Source organism: Hemicordylus capensis, chromosome 6, assembly GCF_027244095.1.
Source record: "Hemicordylus capensis ecotype Gifberg chromosome 6, rHemCap1.1.pri, whole genome shotgun sequence".
NCBI lineage: Eukaryota > Metazoa > Chordata > Lepidosauria > Squamata > Cordylidae > Hemicordylus > Hemicordylus capensis.
This window is the reverse complement of record NC_069662.1, coordinates 36186323-36207359: the sequence shown is the minus strand read 5'-3', so window position 1 is coordinate 36207359 and position 21037 is coordinate 36186323. Positions and strand designations below refer to the sequence as shown.

The 21037-nt window shown below is 47.1% G+C and overlaps 2 protein-coding genes across 13 annotated transcripts in view; one reads left to right on the top strand and one right to left on the bottom strand.

Annotated features, from left to right (window-relative positions):
- Positions 1-3756, bottom strand: part of TSKS (testis specific serine kinase substrate) — a 31053-nt gene extending 27297 nt beyond the window's left edge. For 2 of the 3 annotated variants that reach the window (XM_053261591.1, XM_053261592.1), the window contains exons 1-2: positions 3400-3754; positions 261-495 (exon numbers count right to left, since the gene is read on the bottom strand). In XM_053261591.1, the coding sequence (XP_053117566.1) occupies positions 261-495; positions 3400-3569 (405 nt within the window). In that variant the 5' untranslated portion in view covers positions 3570-3754. Of the gene's footprint in view, positions 1-260; positions 496-3399 lie in introns of all 3 variants that reach the window. The other variant, XM_053261590.1, reaches the window with a different exon arrangement.
- Positions 3757-8319: 4563 nt separating this feature from the next.
- The window catches only part of AP2A1 (adaptor related protein complex 2 subunit alpha 1), a 51093-nt gene continuing 38375 nt past the window's right edge, over positions 8320-21037 (top strand). For 2 of the 10 annotated variants that reach the window (XM_053260898.1, XM_053260897.1), the window contains exons 1-5: positions 8321-8537; positions 15296-15364; positions 18617-18759; positions 20412-20605; positions 20728-20857. In XM_053260898.1, coding sequence (XP_053116873.1) covers positions 8471-8537; positions 15296-15364; positions 18617-18759; positions 20412-20605; positions 20728-20857 — 603 coding nt within the window. In that variant the 5' untranslated portion in view covers positions 8321-8470. Of the gene's footprint in view, positions 8538-15295; positions 15365-18616; positions 18760-20411; positions 20606-20727; positions 20858-21037 lie in introns of all 10 variants that reach the window. The other 8 variants (XM_053260905.1, XM_053260900.1, XM_053260902.1 and 5 more) reach the window with 6 other exon arrangements.

Below are 21037 nucleotides of genomic sequence, written 5' to 3'. Positions count from 1 at the left end.
TCAGCCTTAAAGCTGGCTCTGCTTGAATGCTACCACTCTATAGCAGTTCAAATGTTTAGAAGGGGCTAAACTTGTCCATTATCGGGGTTCTAGAGTGTATGGGTTGAGGGTGAGGTTCTCAGGCTAGGATGTGGATTTAAAATGTATGGTCCCTGTTTCGGTGTTGACTATATTTTGGCTATTTTTACGATGGACCAATACTGGTTTAAGTTTCTCTGAGAGTGACAGCATGTATGTCTGTTTTCAGTTCTTCCCCTCACCTGTTGGCTGGAGGTATCATCCTCATCCTCAGACCAAGCTGACTTGACGGGGGGCAAGAGATCCCTTCTTTCACCACCTGCTCCCCCGGGTGGACCGCCATCATCAGTGGATTCATTCTCTGTGGTGGAGTCGTCACGCTCCCCATCAGTCAGGTTCAGAAGTGAAACATTTGTGCAGGCAGAAGAACGCTTCAAGTTGAGGTTGGGGTTTTCATTGGTCATGTGGGGCTCAACCCTGAGGTGGGAAAATGCCACATATGTTACATTAGCCATGGAAACAAGATGGCATTTGAATAACTACTTTCAGAAGGGCAGTCACGTTAATCTGTTCCAGTAAGACCAGTCAAGAGGCTTGTAACACTTTTGGGCCAAACTTCACATTACATTTCAAAGGTTCTCAAATTTCGGTCTTCAGATGTTATTGAACTACAACTCCTATCATCCCCAGCCACTGCAGGCTTTGTAGCTGGAAATGATAAGAGTTGTAGTTCAACAACATCCAAGGCCCCAAGTTTGAGAATCCCTATGTTAAGTTATAAAATGAGCTTAAAAGCTGAAGAGTTTCTTTTTCATGAGCACCTTTGAGGGAGGGCAGCCCCCAATATGGACCATGACTATTAGTGCATAGGGAGTGGGGATTAATGCCTTTTTTTAAAAAAATCCTCCTTGAAGCAGCTGCTTTTCCACTGAAGCAGCTATTGCAGCAATTAACCACTTTGGGGAGGGAGAGATTTTCAACAGGAAATTGCACAGAGGAAACTGCTAACCTCCCCTCTGCATCTGGGATGTGGCTATTTTTTGAGGGGAAAATATGCTTTTTATGGCCGTCTCTTGATTATGGTCCTAATGTAGTAGGGCGGCTGTTCTCCCAAATATTATTAAGATAGAAGAAACCTCCTTCCCTTGATTGGGAGATGTGTGCACTCTCAATATTTGATCTTGTTTTAGATAAAAGCAAGGTTAGCTGTGGCGAGTTTTATCTTCTGTAACGCCCCAGCTCTATGGATGCGAAAGCCGGACTTTGAAGAAGCAGGTTAGAACAACTCTGGTGCTGGAGAAGACTTTTGAGGGTACCATGGACAGCCAGGAAAACAAACAAATGGATCATAGAACAAATCAATACAGAGTTTTCACTCGAGGTACAAATGACCAGGCTCAAATTATCATATTCCGTACATATTATGCAAAAACCCAGCTCCCTTGAGAAGTCCATAATGCTGGGAAAAGTTGAAGGAAAGAGAAGAAGAGGACGGCCAGCAGCAAGGTGGATGGACTTGATTACAACAGCAGTGAATGCACCACTGAGAGATCTTAAAGGCCAAGTAAAAAGCAGATCATCCTGGAGAGAATCTATTTATGTGGTTGCAAAGAGTCAACACTGACTTGACAGCACTCAATCAATCAATCGAAGCCCCAGCTGAGGTTTCCCCCCTCCTACTTCATTCTGAAGCTGAGGATGGACTCTGGGTAGGGCCTGGTTGCTCTCCACCTCCATACTTGCTTTTATCTCACACATGGTCCAATATCAGGAGTGTGCACAGCTCCCAGACTAGGGATGGAGGTTTCTCCTGTCCTACTTTTGATCATGAGGACAGCCCTCATGTGTAGTGTGGCGTTAGGCTAAGAGATGTGTTGTGGCACTAACATGATGGACACTTCATCAGCTATCAAAGCCCTTGCTTCCTGGCTAGTCAAAACTTGCCTTCCTGATCTACAGTCTCCACTTATCAAGCCCCTTTCTGTGCCAACTAGATGCTAATACTCCAAGGTAGAGAAAGAATAGCCCCATTCATACAATAGGTTGTACGAGTGTGCAGATGTCTGTCCACTCCTATGTATTTTTGTGTGAATGACTGTACCTGCATTCATTTTAAATGTGAACCTGAGTACCGGTTCCTTGGATGCATGGTTCAGGCAGCAAGTGTATTGCCATACCTGTGTTCAACATACTATGAATAATTGTACCAGTTTACAGATCTGTACTTGTATACACCATACAATCAAATGAGTGTTCATGTATGAACAGGGTTTATAGCCTTATCCAGACATTATGGAGTGCTCTTGTGCTCACAACTTGAAAAGCAGAGAAGTCCCGCCCCACCGCTGTCACTCACTCCCTTAAGCCTGGCATTCACACTGGCATTTGTCTGAAAAGGGAAGCACCCTTTTCCGTGATGGTCAGCGTTTCTGTGAGCAGCAACCTCAATCCCCTGAGGCTGCTGTTTGCAGAAACAGCGGCCATCACGCTTAAGGAGCTTCCCCCTTCAGACAAACAGTGTGGTAAGTTGTAAGCATGAACATGGGAGTTGTAAGCCTGTTGGGAACGTGAGCACTCCACACCATCTGAATAGGGCTATTGAGAATCAGGAATCCTGGTTCTCCGAAAGGAACCTAGTAGGTTAAAGTAGCAGAGGAGGCAAGCAAGAAGCCAGGGTTTCTAGGTTCTCAGGGACAACAGTCTTAAGGCTGCAATCCTAGGCACGTCTGTGAGAGTTAACCCTACTGAATACAGGAGAATTTAATCAAGCATGCATGGGATTGGGGTGTTATTTTGTTATTTCTGCTTCTGTCCCTGTGTTCCCCTTTCCCAAGACAATGGCTGGTATGAGAAATAAAATGCTGGGCATGGGGAGGTGAGAGAAAATTCTTGATTTGTATGGGCAGGAAGCAAAGGCAAGCAGAGTGTATGGAAGCAAGGTACTGCACAAAGGGAAGAAGGCATCCAGAGCAAGGGCTGTTGGGAGCAAGAACTCCTATGTTTTGTGGGAAAGGGTGCAGGGGTGGGCGAGCCCTGGAGCTGCCTAGGGAGGGAGGATTGAACTGCATCTGTTTGCTAGGGGTGGGAGATGCAAGTCAGATCACTTCAGTCAACCTTGATGTGACAGTCAGGTACCCACCCCAGGTGGAGGCATTTCCCACAGGGCCTTTCCAGAGTTGTAAACAATCATTTCTCAGTGTCTGACATCCTTACTCAAGGACATCCCATTGAAATGAAAAGAGCAAGTTCGATGTGCCTAACTTGTCCTTTACATTTCAATGGGACTTCTTTGAGGAAATTAAGACAGGATGTCAGCCAGTATGTCTGAAGCAGTGCCCCGAACTCCACCTCCCCACCTCCCCACCTTCCTAAGGCTCCCACCCATGGAAAGAGACGGCTTTCTTCTTTTTGGCGAAGCCCTTGTTGACACTGTTCGGCTTTCCTAGCTGCTCCTTGCTGCCCTGAGCCCGACTCTCAGCTCCTGTTGGTGTGTCTCCAGCTTCATTAATTTCCTTGGACTGCCAGATAGTCTTCACCACAATGTTGGCCATTGTTGGTTTGGGTATCAATTTCTGGCTGACGTGCAGATTTTCTCTTCTGTGCCACACCAGAGAATATCAACCACCTTCCCGCCAACTGGCTCTCCAAGGAGGGCGGGGATCTCTTAACTGCTCCCCATGACCACACAACAGTTGCCATGGTATTGATGGTCACATGATCCTTCTCTTTCCACTTTGGCCTGTGCCGCCAACATTCTGTGATGTCAGTACAGCAGGTCTGCTCAACCTAGCCCCCCCAACTGTTTTTGAATTACAATTCCCACAATCCCCAGCCACAGTGGCCGATAGCCAAGGATTATGGGAGCTATAGGCCATCATCTGCAGATGGGCCGAAGTTGAGCAGCCCTGCGGTACAGTCTTCATAGGAGAGGATAGTCCAAGGCCATAGTGCTGAAAGGGGAAGATACTCCATCTTCTGGGATCATCAACCATTTTATTCCTCTCCTCAATCCCAGCCTCTTTCTTCCTGAAACTTCCGGGCTGTTCTAAGGAATCGAAGATGGCCAATCTCCCTTCTTTGCTTATTGTCTAATAACACTGCATTTTAATTTAATACTCTCTTTCTTCTGTGCCATTCAAATACATCTTCAGGTTTCTTTATATGACTGTTTCCTTTGCTTTTCAAGGGTGCACTGCAAAACCAGAACGAAACTGCTGATGGAGAGATGCCTTTCCATTGCTGCTGACTTGGCATTTCTAAGTTATCTCTGCTTTCTCTCTCAGCCATTTGCCCACAAACTCTAAAAGGTTCACAGGGGGATCTTGGGAAGAAGCAGTACAGAAATCCAACATCACACCTGGTTGTGCTGCTGCCCTGCAGCTACAATGAATCTGTCAAAAACAAAACACAAAACAAAACCCCCACAGTTTCTGCATCTGGTTGGTATCAGGATCCACCAGCATAAAAGTCCATATGGAATCATAGAGGAGAACTTCTGGGAAGCTGCAAAAAGAGCCATAAACTAGCTCTATAAACAAGCCTCTGGGTTGTCTCCCTGAAAGAGCTAACCATCTGTGAGGCAAGGAAGGAGACACTCTAGATGGAAACTGGAGGAAACATGGCTTAAGGACACCAGGAAGTTTTTCACTCAGGGCTTTTAAAGCCCTTTAACTCGCATCTCCCCTGGAATGGAGGGGATGCATTCACATATCGGCCAGATTTACCCCAAAGTCCCTGCGAGTTATCGGGAAGTGCTTCACAAACAATTCGGGTTTTTCGCTGCGTGTTAAGAGTATAGCCCAATTTATATCCAGGGTAAAAAAAATCAACTTTTTGTGTTGGTTTTTGGGGACAATTTCGAATTTGCAGTAAAGCCTTCCACAAACTCGTGGTAAAGGCTGCTGTGTGTAAAAGTCCCAGGGGTGACTGACAAGATTTGAGGGAATTTATATAGGTCACGTAGGCAGCTGTAGTGCATAAAAACAGGATTAGATAAGGTCCTGGAGATTAGGTCCCTTAGTAACTATTAGCTTGAGACAACAAGAAATGGAACACATATGTTCAGAGGCTGATCACCTGATGACTGCCAGACAAACAACTTTTGGCAACCATAAGAACAGCCCTGCTGGATCAGGCCCAAGGCCTATCTAGTCCAGCTAGTCCAGCATCTTGTTTCACACAGTGGCCCACTCGGCAAGAGCTGGAAGCTCCTCTGAGAAGCCCACAGGCAAGAGCTGAGGCCATAACTGCTATTTAGAGGCACATTGCCTCTTAGGCTGGAGGTGGCCTATAGACTAGTAGCCAATGAAAGACTTGTCCTCCATGAATTTATCTAAGCTCTTCTTAAGCTGTCCAGGCTGGTGGCTGCCACCACATACTGTGCATAATAGGTTAATTATGCATTGTGTGAAAAAGTACTTTCTTTTGTTGATCCTAAATTTCTTGTCAATCAGTTCCATGGGATGACCCCGGATTCTAGTGTTATGTGAGCCCTGGTTCTAGTGTTAGCATAATCTCTCTATCCACTCTCTCCATACCATGCATAATTTTATAGACCTTCCTCAGTTGTCCCCCCTCAAAAAAACCCCACTATAAAGCCTCAGGTGCTGTAGCTCTACCTTGTAAGGAAGGTGCTCTAGGCCCCCAATCATCTTGGTTGCCCTCTTCTGCACCTTCTCCTGTTCTATAATGTCCTTTTTGAGGTATGGTGACCAGAATTGCACACAGTACTCCTAATGTGGTCACACCATAGATTTGTATAAGGGCATTATGATATTAGTGATATGATATTATGATATATATTATGATATAAAGGCATTATGATATTCCAAGCATGGAATTGGCCTTTTCACAGCTGCTGCACATTGAGTCAACTTTCAACAAGATGCCCACCACAACCCCATGATCTATTTGCTGGTCAGTCAGCAACAGCTCAGACCCAATCAGCATTTATGTGAAGTTGGGGGGAGGGGTTTGCCCCAACATGCATCACTTTACATCTGTCTTCAGGTATTGGCAGCGTTCCTCTGAGTGACTTGGATAACAATAAGGGTACTTTTTTTTTTAAAGCCAAATTTTAGATTGTCAGGAACAGTCAACAATTTTTTTGTTTAATTCTGAGAGGTTTTTTAAAAAAAATCCCACTTCCCTGTTGTGTTTTCTGCCACTGTCATCACATTTGTAATATGTTTAGTGAGCAAATTATGCCTGACATACATGACTTTATAGAACACTTACACTGGTTCTAGGGTGGAAGGAGCTGTTCAGGGAAGCCAACGTGGTGCAGTGGTTAGAGTGTTGAACTAGGACTGAGGAGACCTGAGTTCAAATCCCCATTCAGCCATGAAACTCACTGGGTCACTCTGGGCCAGTCACTTATCTCTCAGCCTAGCCTACCTCACAGGGTTGTTCTGAGAACCACACTGCTCTAGGCTCCTTGGAAGAAGTATGTAAGCAAATAAATAAATCCTTGTTGCATTTTTTCACCCCAAAACAGAGTCTATATTTCCAGGTGCAGAGTTTCCCCCTCATTGACCTCAGTTATGAACTGTCCAGAAAATCTGGTGAGTTACTGTAAGTGACCTTGTGCAGGATTAGATGAAACTTTCGTTTGACCCAGCATCCTTATACAAGTCTAGATATACATAGGTTTCTGACAGGAAGCAAGGACATGACATTCAAGCAGCTTGCTTGTAAACACCAAGCACAAAACAGTGCTTATTCACTGGCACGATGACAGGTAAAGTGTGCTGTCAAGTTGGTTTCGACTCCTGACGTCCACAGAGCCCTGTGGTTTTCTTTGGTAGAATATAGGAAGGGTTTACCATTGCCTCCTCCTGCACAGTGTGAGATGATGCTTTTCGGCATCTTCCTATATTGCTGCTGCCCGATATAGTACCAGCGGGCATTCGAACCGGCAACCTTCTGCTTGTTAGTCAAACATTTCCCCATTGTGACACTTAAGGTGGTAATTATGACAGGACCCACTGGTAAAGCACTTGCCCATATAAACATTCCACATGTGACCTGTAACAAACAAACATATTTACATGACTCAGCTTGTATGTTCAATTAGATTTCATATTGGTGTGATTAAGAGTCTGTTTTCTTTATTGTTTACATAAGTAAACAGGAAGCTTCCTTGATTAAGTCAGACCATTGGTCCATATAGCTTAGTATTGTCTACACTGACTGGCGCAGATCTCCTGGGTTTCAGGTAGAGGTCTTTCCCAATCCTACCTGGAGATGCCCGGGATATAAGTGCTCCCCTCAACAGAGAATAGGATAGGTGGGCTTCTGGGGAGGAAAGGCTAGGAAAGGATTTGCGGTGGGCTGGCGAAGGGGAAAACACGGATTATGACAGATTGTTTTGCTATGTTTGTATTTATTCTATTTTCTGCTCTACAGACTATACACAATAATAAAAGTACTAATAACAACAATATAGAAAGTGAGCAGATTGTTACAGAAAAGTTACCGAGCGCTGCTAATAGGACAACTGGTGCAATACGTGACAAAACATACACTAGAGTAACATTTAACTGTAACTTTCACTTGCAGTGGAGCGAGCCCCTGCGTGACCAGAGCGCTCCTTAGCTTGCGCCCTATGACTTTTTGCACATAAGCACATTTGCCCATAAATGACTGGAAGTATGCTGAAAGAGTCTCGCCAAACAAGCCACCATAAGACAATCAAGACTAGCACGAACAGTATAAAATTGGAACTCACACACCCCAGCAAAAGAAAGGCTACCCTCAGCGCCTATTGGCTCAAACATGATGACGACTTTCGCGCCTCCACCCCGGAAATGCAGCCCTTGTCTCCAACTCTCTACTCCCCACGGTTCCTTTTGCCGCCGTTCCACTGTCAGCGCTATCAGCCAATAAGACGAAGAGTTGACCTTGAAGGACAAGGACTTTTCGCCCAATAAGCGCCTAGAAGAAGTGTTGACTGGACTTCCATGGGGCGGAGGATTATTAAAAAAAACCCGAGCTTGCTGATTTCGCAAGAAGTACTACTTAAGGGGGAGGTGGAAAGGGCGGGACAGCGCTTGAATGACATTTTCTTCGGACCAATGAGAAAAAGGGACAGTCCAAAGAGGCGGGCAGTAGTGAGGCATAGGCGGGGTTTATCGTGCTCCACGCCCAATGGAAACTGCACAGCGATGTGGGACCTATTTGACATACGGGCCCACCGGATCCAATAGGGCGGAGCGCGGGCGGGACTTAGGGTTTCCGGCCAATCCTTTAGGATGCTAGTTTGACTTCAGTCAATAGGGATCGGAATGGAGTTGAGAGGCGGAACCGAAGCCCAATAGAACATGAAAATGTCCTGTGACGGACGGGGCGAGCAGCCAATCGAATCGGTCCGGGTCGGTTCGGTGCTGCTGGGCCAGGTTCGGGCGCGGAGTGGAGCGGAGCATCGCTAGGGTCCCGATCCGACACCGCCACCATGCCGGCCGTTTCCAAGGGAGATGGGATGCGGGGCCTGGCCGTCTTCATCTCCGACATTCGGAACTGTGAGCCATTGCGGACCGTGGGGGAGACTGGAGGAGAGAAGAGGGGAGGGGCCGTGGAAAGGGGGAGACTGGAGGAGCGGGAGGGAGTCCTGCATGGTTGTGGGGCGAGGGGAAGGAGAGATCGGACCGTGGGGATGACTTGGGGAGGGGTCTGAAAGCACGTACGGGGAGAGGGGCCCTGAGACCGGATCGAGGGAGGGGGAGGTCAGCGGTTTGCTGAGAGCAAAGGGCTTGAGCCATGGGGAGGGGTTCTTCTGGCCCTCCTGGGGTCTGGGCCGGGGGAAGCTTCGGGCAGAGGCAAAGGTTTGGGGAGGCGGCCGGTGAGCGAGAGGCAGTGGAGAGCAAGCAGGCTGGCAGGAGGCGACCTGATGGTGGGGTGATGGGCTGCTTGGAGAAGTGTGGGCAACAGCCAGCCAGCGAATTCTGCCATGCCTGCAAGGAGAGTAGGCCCATGGGGTGCCGATCGACATGGCCTCTGGGAAGAGAGGGGGGCTGCAGGCGGCTGGAGACAGACAGAGGTTTCATGAAGAAGACTTGGATGGGGGTGAATACTGGTTTGATGGAGACGCCCCAAAATGTTTTGGAGACCATGTGTCTTCGGTTTTAGAGTTCAGGTTTTGCTTGGCCCCAGGGCTTAAGAGTTTGGAGAAGGAAGAGGGAAAAGGTGATGATAGGAACATAGGAAGCTGCCATAACTGAGTCAGACCATTGGTCTATCAAGTTCAGTATGGTCTTCACAGACTGGCAGCAACTTCTCCAAGGTTGCAGGCAGGACTCTCTCTCAGCCCTATCTTGGAGAAGCCAGGGAGGGAACTTTGAAACCTTCTGCTCTTCCCAGAGTGGCTCCATCCCCTGAGAGGAATATCTTGCAGTTCTCACACTTCAAGTCTCCCATTCATATGCAACCAGGGTGGACCCTGCTTAGCTAAGGGGACAAGTCATGCTTGCTACCACAAGACCAAGTGACAGGAGGGACCTATTTATTGGGGCAACAAAGAAGAGATACGGGGATGATTGAAAGAGAGCTGAGGGGTCTGTCATTTGCTCAGGTGTGACACCTGGTTTCCTCCTCCCTCCCCAAGGTCCTAAAATGCAAGGGCATCCAAAGAGATTGCAGGTAAATTGGGTAGAAGGCCTTCATACAGACAGATGGACAGACATTCTTATGGACTTGCATAGGGCATGGTTAAGCTTTGTGTGAATTGCCCTTGGAAGCATTTTATCGCCCCATTTGCTGCTTGACCTGGCTTTGGGTAAAGAAGTGTAGAGGATTAAAAGTTGGCACCAGGTCCTGTAGTGATGCTTTTGCCAGCAAAGTGAAGTATACCTGTTCACATCTGGTGTACAAAACAAAACGAAAAAGAAATCTGGTTTGAGAGGGCAAGCTCTGTGCTCACTATAGCTTATAGAAGAGCTTCTGGTTGCTGTCAGGTAGCACATACCCCCCCTAGGGTTTGCTACTCATGGATGTGGCCTAGAGCTTGGACAAGTGACAGTAAAGTGCAGGGGTCAGACTGATGCTTTTGATAGAGCAGGCTTGGAAAGCAAGATGTGGTACTGGGGGGAAAACCCTATTTCTGGATTCAATAGTAAGTATTTAGACTTGTGGGATTTGTTCTAGCCTGCAGCCTTGGAGTAGACTCCAGTGGTCAAAGAAACAAGAGTGTTGAAACTGAAGCCTTGGAGATCTAAATTCAGATTCAAGTACTTCTCTCTGGACTGAAGAAAAAAATATTTAAAACTCAAGAGGGTGGGGTGTGTGTGCGTGTGTGGCAGAGAGAGGCTGGAATTTAGCTCCCTGGTTCCTTCTCATGAATCTTAGTCTCTCCTCCACCCCTTCCTCTCCTTGGCAACCCCTCTCCCTCCCAGTGTTGTGCAACATCAATTTTGCAAGAACAATACATGCAAGCTAAGTCGTGATTGTCAGTACATATGGCTGTCTTCAATGACAGTCAGCAGAATTATGTTCACTTAGCCATTTTGACCCAGTGAACTTGCTAGCATTCTTCACTGGTGCCTTTTCCTGCTGCTTCAAGTTCAGCAAAGTCTGATTGCAAGATCACAACACACCACGAATCTGGAAAACATTTAAAATTGAGTCTGGCCATGATATGGGGAGTTGGGATTATGTCATGAGTTGAAACATTCCTAAAATGACCTCATGGCACTGGAAATTTCAGGGAAGAGGCATCCAGTGGTGAGTTAGATGGCTAAAGCCTGAGGGTAGAAGCACAAGACCAGTGGAGAATATGTTGGGTCTGATTTGCAAAATAAGAGTTCAGATCCCAATTCAGGCCTCGTTTTGAGTATGTTTCTGACCTTGCTCTGTATGCAAGGTCTTTGTGCCTGTGTGTCACTCTTGATTGGTTAGAAGTGTCCATTTGGGGGGTTGATTTTGCTTTGGAGAGAAATGTGCTAGTGTGCAGAAGGTCAATTTCTGATGTGAAATTGATATACTTCTGATTTCCCATATAGGATGACCAGATGCAATGAAGGATTGGGCTCCTGTGCTTTTAAAAATTGTGCTGAGAGGGATTTTGGCAGGTGCAGCCTGCTATCCAGAGTGAGAAAAGCTGCAGTTGCCAATATTTCCTTGTGAACACCTCTGAAGCCCTGACTTTCTTTGCATCCGGCTATTTATTTTCTGGTCTCAGGAGAATCCAACTCTCTGTCCATAAAAAGTGATCTCCCAGCTTTCATTCTCATCTGCAAAATGGACATAGAATGAGGATGGGAATTCAAGAGGAAGGAGCCAACAGGAACAAATACTTTGCACTTGCTGATGATTTCAAGATATTGATGTGCTTGGAAGACATTGGAAAGGTGTTTTCCAAGGCCCTTGGGTTAATATTTTGCGATGGAGTGTTGCACACAAGATGTTTGAGTCACAGGTGTCTGTTCCATTGAAAAGACAGCAGTGTGCATTGGTGGTTGTGGGGGCGGGGAGTATTGTAAAGAAGTTTCAAAGGACTCAGTCGCTCAGGCTCTTGGGAGGCACTCTCTAGCACCAGCATGTGAAATAACAGGCAGCCAGGGAAACACTAGGGGATGTGTGGGAAGTGGTGCATCTGAGCCGGAAAAGCCAGCAAGGAGACTGCATCTCAGTGCCAGTTTACACGTTATGTTTTGAAGCCGTAGGAGTCATCCCAGTAGTGGCATATGTGGGCAAATGTCATCTGTAAAGTGCTAAATGTGTGGGGCCTGATGCCATTAGACCTGTGAAATCTGGAATTCTAAAATGGGCTTTGAATTTACCCAGTTGTTAGCCTGGAAGAAATTGAATTTAGTAGGAGTGGTAGTGAGGAAAAGGAGATGTAAACTCATCGGTGTCTGGATGTGAGACCACTGGGGGACCCTGTGGAAGCTACTCTGAACTTCCTAAAGGAAGGTCCGGATTTAATAAACAGATTTCACAGTCCTGTCACCCAGACAGTCCAGCGTGCTGCCAATTTACTCATATTTGCAGATGTGTGGTGTGATGGATCTTGTTGTAAACAATTGCCCTCATCCCAGAGATAGCTGCTTCCTGGGGCTGGGTGAGGATCACTTGTGTTTTTGGTTTCCCAAATATTGTTCATAGCTTCTTAAACATTGCAAAGTCCAATAATCCATTTAGCAGTGCTCATGCACTCTTGACAGTATCCTTATCAGGAAAAAAAAGGAGAGATCAGTTCTATAAGATTCAGGTTTTCCTGCTTCAAGCACAGTGAACACCAGGAATGGTTGGTGTGTTTGTGTGTGTTTTTGTGTGTGTGTGTGTGTGTATAATCTTGTCTGCTCTATTTACAGCAGGGTGATGGGGTGGAGAATACTTTTAGGAATATAATTAATCAAAAATACAGAAGAGTGTTCATATTTCCCCATGAAGGACCCCTTGTCACTGTGCTAACCTGTGCATTGTAAATAATTAAGCACATAAGAACGGCCCTGCTGGATCAGGCTGAAGCCTATTCAGTCTAGCATCTGGTTTCTCAAAGTGGCCAACCAGGTGTCTCTGGGAAGTCCACAAGCATGAAGCACAAAGGTGAAGGCATACTACTTCTCCTGCTGTTGCTCCTCTGCAACTTGGCATCCTGCCTCTGAGCCTGGAGGTAGCCTATAGCCATCAAGACTGGCAACCATTGATAGATCTATACTCCATGAATGTGTCCAATGCTCTTTCAAAGCCATCCAAACTGGTGGCCAACTGGTGGCTCACTGCATCTTGTGGCAGTGAGTTTTAGATTATATGAAGAAGTAATTATTTTGGTCTGTTCTGAACCTCCTGCCAGTCAGTTTCATTTGATAATCCCAGGTTCTGGTGTTATGAGAGAGGAAGAAAACAAGATCTCTATCTACATTCTCCACATCACACATAATTTTATAAACCTCTGTCATACCTTCCTCCAGATGCCTTTTTTCCTAAACCGAAAAGGCCTAAAGGCATTCGCCTCTCCTTGTAGGGAAAGTGCTTCCAAGCCCCTGATCATTTTAGTTGCTCCTTTTGCACCTTTTCCTGCTTTACAAGATCCGTTTTGAGATGGACACAGTATTCTAGGAGTGACTGCGCCATAGATTTGTGTAGGGCTATCTATTTATATAGTTCCATTTTCGATCCCTTTCCTAATGGTCCCTAGCATGGAACTTGCCTTTTTCACAATTGCCTCCATACCAAAGATAGCTGGCCTCCAGCACTGTCTATTGTGCTGGGTCAAGTGACTTTGTGCTCCCTGCACCACACACAATAAAAGTGCCTTCTCTACCCCTGTGCTAGCTGTGTTTCAATCTTAGGCAAGAAATCCCTGTGTAAACAGCCTTTCCCTCACCCCAGAGAGAGGTCAGGCAGTGTGCCCCTGCCTGCCCCACATAAAGAACAGCTTCTGTGTACTCGTTCCTGCCTCCCTCCCCACAGGCAATTTATCCGTGGGTCTTCTGCCTGCTGGGGGCAATTCTTTGTCCCACTGCAGCCAAAGCTCTTCCTTTGATGGTGTTATACAAACCTTTGCAGATTTCCCCCCAATATGCTCTCCCCTCACCAAAGTCCGGTATTTCCAAGGCCACAGAGATCAGCCACTGTTCAGGGTGTTTGGCCCCAACTCTTGTTATGAAGCCTTCTTTGCAATGGGGCGGCTGGGTGATGGAGGAAGGGGGGAGTTAGAGGTGTGACTACCTAAGCATGTCTGCATAGCTGTCCAGTGCTTACCCCCACCTCCAAGATCTGGGGCCTGGGAATAAGTTTCTCGAGAAGCAACCGTGGTTCTTGGGGAACATGTTTCCAAGGCTCGGATGTTCTAGGTGATGTTGGGTGAATATGCTATAGGGTTCCTTTCTCTGTGAGAGGCACCAGCTTCAATCCAGCACTGGCTAACCAAGAGGCCAGCTGAAAATGGAGGATTTCTTCTCCAGGTGCCACTGCATTCAGGCCTTGTTGCCGCTCTTTGCCAGTTTTGATGGATGACCACCTGGCTCAGACAGGCATTGGGGAAAAGGATGCTGTGCCCTTTGCCCTGGAGAGGGCTGCGGTGATATTTGCAGGCCTTTTCTCCTTGTAAAGGCCAAATTGCAGGTGGGAAATCCAGGATCCATAATCCAAGACAGAGGTGTTTTGGTTTGCTTGTTAATATCTACGTACCTGTAAACAGGAATACGTTGGCAATGTGCAGGGCTGACTAGGTGACAGGCCTGTGAAATGTGTTTGTTAAATCTGACTCTTCCTTTATGAGGCTCAGAATAGTTTTATTGGAGCTTCTAATGATCTCCCATCCAGACACTGATGAGATCTGTGCTCTTTAGCTTCACCATTGATTTTCACTTAAAAGTAGCCTCTGAAGTCTGTGTGTATATTTTGTGCTTTAGACTGTGAAAATGGTGTGGGGCGAGGCTTAAATCCCCCTTTCTTCCACTGCTGTTGCCTCTGTGACTATTTTCAAGTTTTGTTTTGTTTTGTTTAATTAATGTTGGGCTCTCTGATCATGGATCTTTGCTGCGTCTCATTTAGTTTAGGGATTTCGAGGCGCTGAAACGCTTCAAGATGCCCCAGCTGAATCATTTTGGTGGGTGGCGAGTGGGCGCTTTAAAAGGAGGAAGGCAGGTCTTATCTGCCCCTCCATTGCTCCTCCGCCACTCCCACTGCCCCACCGGAGTGCTGGTGTTAAACGCTGCACTGTGCAGCTGCCGTGCTGCTCCCACGGGCAGCGTCAGCACATAAATGTGCATCGATCAATCAGTCTTTATTACGGTCATAGACCAGCATAAGGCGTCTGTGCATGCGTAGGTGCCATTTGCGTGGTCAGCATGGTGTTGCTGACCACGCAAATGGCATCCACGCACACACAGATGCCATTTTATGTGCCAACGCCGCCCGCAGCCTGCTGGGAGCAGCATTGCAGCTGTGGCAGAGGGGCACGTAAGACCTCCCTTTCTCTTTTTAAAGCACCCACTTGCCACCACCCTGAATGTGCACGAAACATTTCGCGCGCGTCCCTAGTTTAGTTTGACCCTAAATGAGAAGGAGAGAATGGGATGTGTCTCCTTTCCTCGTGGTGTGCAACTTTATTTTTAATGCTGTTTTGTTTGTGTAATGGATAGAAGGGAGGTGTGGGGGAAGATGGGACATTTTCATTTACGGGTGGTTTACCCAGTCTCTTTTCTCCCTGGGATTTGTTTTGTCCTTTGACGTGACAGGTAGACATTAATCACCAAGCACACGTTCAGAGGTGGACTGCGTGGGTGAGAGGAGTCTGGCATGTCCCCTGTGTGAGTCCTTTTTGTCTTTGCAGGTAAGAGCAAAGAGGCGGAAATCAAACGAATTAACAAGGAGTTGGCCAATATCCGGTCCAAATTCAAGGGTGAGTCCTGTGCTCTCTTCCCACCCCCACCCCCCAACTACCGGCAGGATATGCTCAGGCTGTTTCACATCATAGAGCCTTCCCACAGCTCCATGACTCAGCCCAGCTTACTCACTCTCTCGTTTTTCTCTGTCTCTTTTCCCCGCTCCTTCCTAAATCATGCTTATCAGTAGTTGCTGCCCAGGCTGGTTTAGCTCTTGTCCTGCTCTAATACTCTTGTCAGCAATACTCTGCAGAAAGGTGCTGCGTACAGTGTCTCTGCAGGCAGCAGATGCAGGGCGACCTGTGCTCAGGGGCAACTTGCTGTAAACAGCTGGACTGTGTTTGTAGCTCTCCAGCTGAGGCATTGAAATGAACTTGAAAGGTCTGATTCCCAGGCCCCCCTTTGCTCTAACCAATAGCCTCCTCTCTCCTCCCAGAAAACCCATGATGCCAGCACCACGCACAGCACCATTAAACCCAGCCCCAAACCCTTGGAAATCAGAAGTCATTTCTCCCACTACCCTTTCCTTCTGGATTCATATGTTAACTGTGGGTTGGTGAAAACTAGAGGCCTCTTGCTAGTCCTTCCTTCCTTCCTTCCTGGGGGCTAGTGGGCAATTGGTGCTGTGTTGGAGAGGGTGCTTTTCTCTGCTTCCACTGCACCTCACCCCCCACAAAGTGAGCTGGTCTTGTGGTAGCAAGGAAGAGAGCTGGTCTTGTGGTAGCAAGCATGACTTGTCCTCTTAGCTAAGCAGGGGCCACCCTGGTTGCATATGAGTGGGAGACTAGAAGTATGAGCAATGTAAGAAATTCCCCTCAGGGGATGGAGCTGCTCTGGGAAGAGCAGAAGGTTCCAAGTTCCCTCCCTGGCATCTCCAAGGTAGGGCTGAGAGAGATTCCTGCCTGTCACCTTAGAGAAGCCGCTGCCAATCTGTGTAGACAATGCTGAGCTAGATGGACCAATGGTCTGACTCGGTATGTGGCAGTTTCCTATGTTCTTATGTTCCTAAAGTGATAAAACAGACACCAAAATTGTGTCTGCCTTCTGGTCACAAGGTGTAAGATTTTTCTCCCCTTCCCTGTTTCCTTACATCTGATTAGCAGATTTTAACAGACTCAGTTCCGCTACGGTCTCTGTGGTTAAGAAATTAAATGGGAGGAGTGCACTCAAAGCACACAGTTGTGCAACTTGTGCCAAAGTGTTTTTTTGTTTTTTTAAGGAGGAGGAGTAGCAGCAGTAGTAGTAGTAGTTTTGTGTTAGGAGGATTACAGAAACTAGAAATCCCAGCTGTGTATCTTCAGGCAGAATCCACTTACCCCAGAATAAGCAACTGCATGGGGCCACAGAGAGGCTATTAATGACAAGGCACTGCCATTTTTCTGCATTCCCTGATATGTGGGCCACCTATCCCTATGAAAAATGATTGTGAATTAGGAACATAGGAAGCTGCCTTATACCGTGTCAGGCCACAGGTCCATCTTACCTCAGTATTGTCTACCTTGACTGGCAGCAGCTCTCCAAGGTTCAGGCAGGAGTCTCTCCCAGCCCTCCCAGGAGATCGCAGGGGTTGAACCTGGGACCTTCTGCATGTAAAGCAGATGCTCTGCTACTGATGCTATGGCCCCATCCCCTAAGGGGAATATCTTATAGCAAACAGTGCTCACACGTAGTCATTGAAGCTCATGCACAGCTTAGGTCCCCAGTCTTCTGAGGAACTCAGCTCCCTTCCTTTAATCTCACTAAATCTGAAGCCACTTCTAGAGAATCTGTTGGTCATAGTTCCTGGCATTTCCTCCCAGAAAATCCAGCAGTCTTGGTTCCTGGCTTATGCTACCGTTCTCCTCCAGACACCAGGGTCAAACCTGATGTGATGCTAAATGCATCATTTGTGCTTGTGGTTCATTTTTTCTCTCCATTGAACTAGCTTCAGTGGGAGGAGAGATCGGGTTTGGGACCATGAAATACAGGGAGGGGTATTTAGGAACATAGGAAGCTGCCATATACGAGTCAGACCATTGGTCCATCTAGCTCAGTATTGTCTACACAGACTGGCAGTGGCTTCTCCAAGGTTGCAGGCAGGAATCTCTCTCAACCCTATCTTGGAGATGCCAGGGAGGGAACCTGGAACCTTATGTATTCAAGCAGGCAGATACTCTTCGCAGAGTGATCCCATCCCCTAAGGGGAGTGCTCACACATTTAGTCTCCCATTTAAATGCAAACCAGGGCAGATGCTGCTTAGCAAAAGGGACAATTCATGCTTGCTGCCACAAGGCCAGCTCTCCTCCCTAAATTTAACTTTCCCCATTTATGCTGCAGTCCTCATGAAACCAGATCCTTTGAAGGTACTGTCAGCTTTGGGAGGGAAGATTCTATCAGAATCATGAATGGAAGATTCATTCCATTGGCATCTCTTTTCTCAAAGCGTGGCAGGATATAATCAGGATGTCTGGGAATCTCTATGGCTATTAACTGCATTGCAACTATTTAGGAATTGCCTGTGGAATCCTGGGAATCTGAGCTTTTGTTTTTATTTAAAGGAGCAGGTTTCTAGCTCCCAGTATTTCAGACATTTCTAGAAAATGATATCTGGATGGGATTTCTTTACTTAGCATTGCTTTTGATCCTTTTTTCTTTCCCATCGTGTGTTTTATGAATTCCCGTCCTCCTTCCTCAGTTCAGATCAGGAAATCTTGGAAACAAAATGTCAAAACGGATGGGGAGACAACAGTACAACCAAAATTGATCAGCAGGTTGATCTTTTATTCGGGTAGCAACTCTTTTTGGATTCCACACAAGATAATTTTAAGTGCAATTTTAATTTTTATCATCCCCAACTGCAGTAGCCTTTGGCTGGAGAGTATGGGAGTTGTGGTCAACAACATCTGGGAATCTCTGTTCCAGGGAACCTTGGTTTGGAGGCCTGTAGGTAGAGCTTCCAGGGGCTCACCTAGCAGTTTGTAGGTTCACTTTTGCTACTGGAAAATCCTCAGCACCAGGACCCACCCAGCCCTTAGAAACCATGCCCTAGAAGAGGGAATGGAGCCATTTTGCCAGAGGCCATAGTGGAATTGCATGTCCATGTAGAAATTGGAAGTGTGCCCCTCCCCACTCCCTTGAGAGGACTTTAAATGTGAAGTCATTGTGGGAGCAGAAGACTAAGGCGCTCTTGCTGCTGCCCTCCTCCTCCGTGCCGCTTTGCCATTGCCTCTCTGCTTGCAGCCGTGCCAGTGACCTTCCTCCCACCTCCCCTTGCTTTCTCCCTTCCCAGGAGATAAAGCCTTGGATGGCTACAGCAAGAAGAAATATGTTTGCAAGCTGCTCTTCATCTTCCTGCTGGGCCATGACATCGACTTTGGGCACATGGAGGCAGTCAACCTGCTCAGCTCCAACAAGTACACAGAGAAGCAGATTGTGAGTGGACGCAAGGATGCTGGGTTGAGGTCTTCATAAACAAAACAAAGAATGGGCCCTGGCTCTTTCTTGGCCTCAGTTCCCCACTTGAAAAATGGGAACAACTGTGCCCTTCCTCCCAGAGATGTCATAAAACAAAACAAAACAATCTAAAAATAATTTATTTCTGAGGACCATAATATTTCTTTATTTATTCAATTTCCATCCTGGTTTTCCTCTCAGGAGCTCAGAGCCACATACATGATCCCCATGGTTCTTCCTTTCCTCTTGAGTTTTGAGTCATTTGTAACTGTGAGGATGTGGGAGCTATCATGCTGGTTAACGCTTGGTTGAAATTGGGATCGACTGTGCTCCAATTGAGTAGGAAAAACATAATGAAATTTTGTGTTCAGTGTTCTGCAACTCCATCTTCCAGGTCAGGTTCAGGCTTAATGATGTTAAGTGCTCTGTGGCGTTACATCCACCAGCCCCTTGTAATATTGTCTAAAAATCCCCTTTTTACAAATACAGGTATTGGGATGTCTACAACCCCTATTACACTGCATGTTAACTGGAAGTACTATGCATTTATGGCACTAGGGGTCAAAGAAGTCCCACAAAATGCCACTGTAATACTTTGAGCACACTTACTTTATTTTTACATTTATATCCCCTTTTCCTCTGAGGAGCCCATAGCAGTACACATGGTTATGTTTATGTTCCCAACAGCCCTGTGAGGTAGGTTAGGCTAACAGACTGGCCCAGAGTCACCCAGTGAGTTTCATGGCTGAACAAGGATTTAAACTCCAGTTTCCCCGGTCCTGTTCCTTCCATGTCATGTGGGAAGAAAGCATAGAGGCTGAACATCATCCTGGTTAACCCTCAGTTGAAATCAGGATGAAGGTTTTTTAAAAAAACAGTAGCTCCACCTGCTGCCAGCTGAATAAAAATTGGCACAAGGCACTACAGTGTCCTTTATACCTTAATGTAGTTTGGATGGAGATAGTTTGGCTGCCAAGGAATGTGCCTGTTTCTGCATGGAGGAAAAGGCCAAAATGAAGGGTTTTTTTCTATGAACTGAGCACCATGTTCTGTCCTCCTTGAGGGTTCTAACCAGCAGCGTTCCCTCTAAAGTGTGCGTGTGCGCGCGTGCTCACATGTTTTTCAGTCAATTTTAGATTCCACTCAGGTTGAATCAGAGAGGTCCCACTCTGAATGCACATGTGCACACACACTGCCTTGATACTGCCGCCCAGAACAAAACTCGTTCTGCACACAGATGAAAAAACTAGAGAGAACACTGCCAACCAGCCTTATTCTGACCCATTTTTGCTGTGGAACCCATGGGTGACTTTGAAAGAGCCCTGATATGCTGTATTTATTTATTTATTACTCTCTTTTTTAAAAATCCCACTCTCCTTCCAAGGACCGCAGAGGGATTTATCCTCACAAAACCCCTGTGAGGTAGGTTAGGTTGAGAGATAAGTGACTGGCTCCGAGACACCCAGTGAGTTTCATGGCTGAATAGGGATTTGAACCTGGGTCTCTCCGGACCTAGTCTGACACTCTAACCACTACACCATGCTGACTGACAAGGGTATACCCTCCAAAAGGTTGGTTCCTAGCTCACGACTACTTGTCAGTGTCTCTTCTCTGCCTGCTCACCCTTCTAGGGTTACCTGTTTATTTCGGTGCTGGTGAACTCCAACAGCGAACTGATCCGCCTCATCAACAATGCCATCAAGAATGACTTGGCGAGCCGCAACCCCACCTTCATGTGCCTGGCCCTGCACTGCATTGCCAACGTGGGCAGCCGTGAGATGGCCGAGGCCTTTGCCTCCGAGATTCCCCGCATCCTGGTGGCTGGGTAAGCCAGCACCATCTGAGAAAAGGGGTTGCTGTGCGGAGTGAGGGGTGGGGGGGACCGCTTTGACCAGTGTACATCATCCCGTTCCCGGGTTCAGCTGTCTGCCTGTCATTGCACCTCAGTGACACCATGGACAGCGTGAAGCAGAGTGCTGCCCTCTGCCTCCTACGCCTCTACAAGACCTCGCCTGACCTAGTGCCCATGGGAGAGTGGACGTCGCGCGTGGTACACCTTTTGAATGATCAGCACATGGTACGTGTCCCCCCCCCCATTTTCAAACAGCACATGGGAACTTCTGTTCATCCCTACAATGAGTTGCATGTGGTATGTCCCACCCCCAGTGACTGTCAGGTGGTGCATCCCCCTATGACGGGGTGGGCAAACTTGGCCCTCCAGCTGCTATTGAACTACAACTCCCATCATTCCCAGCCA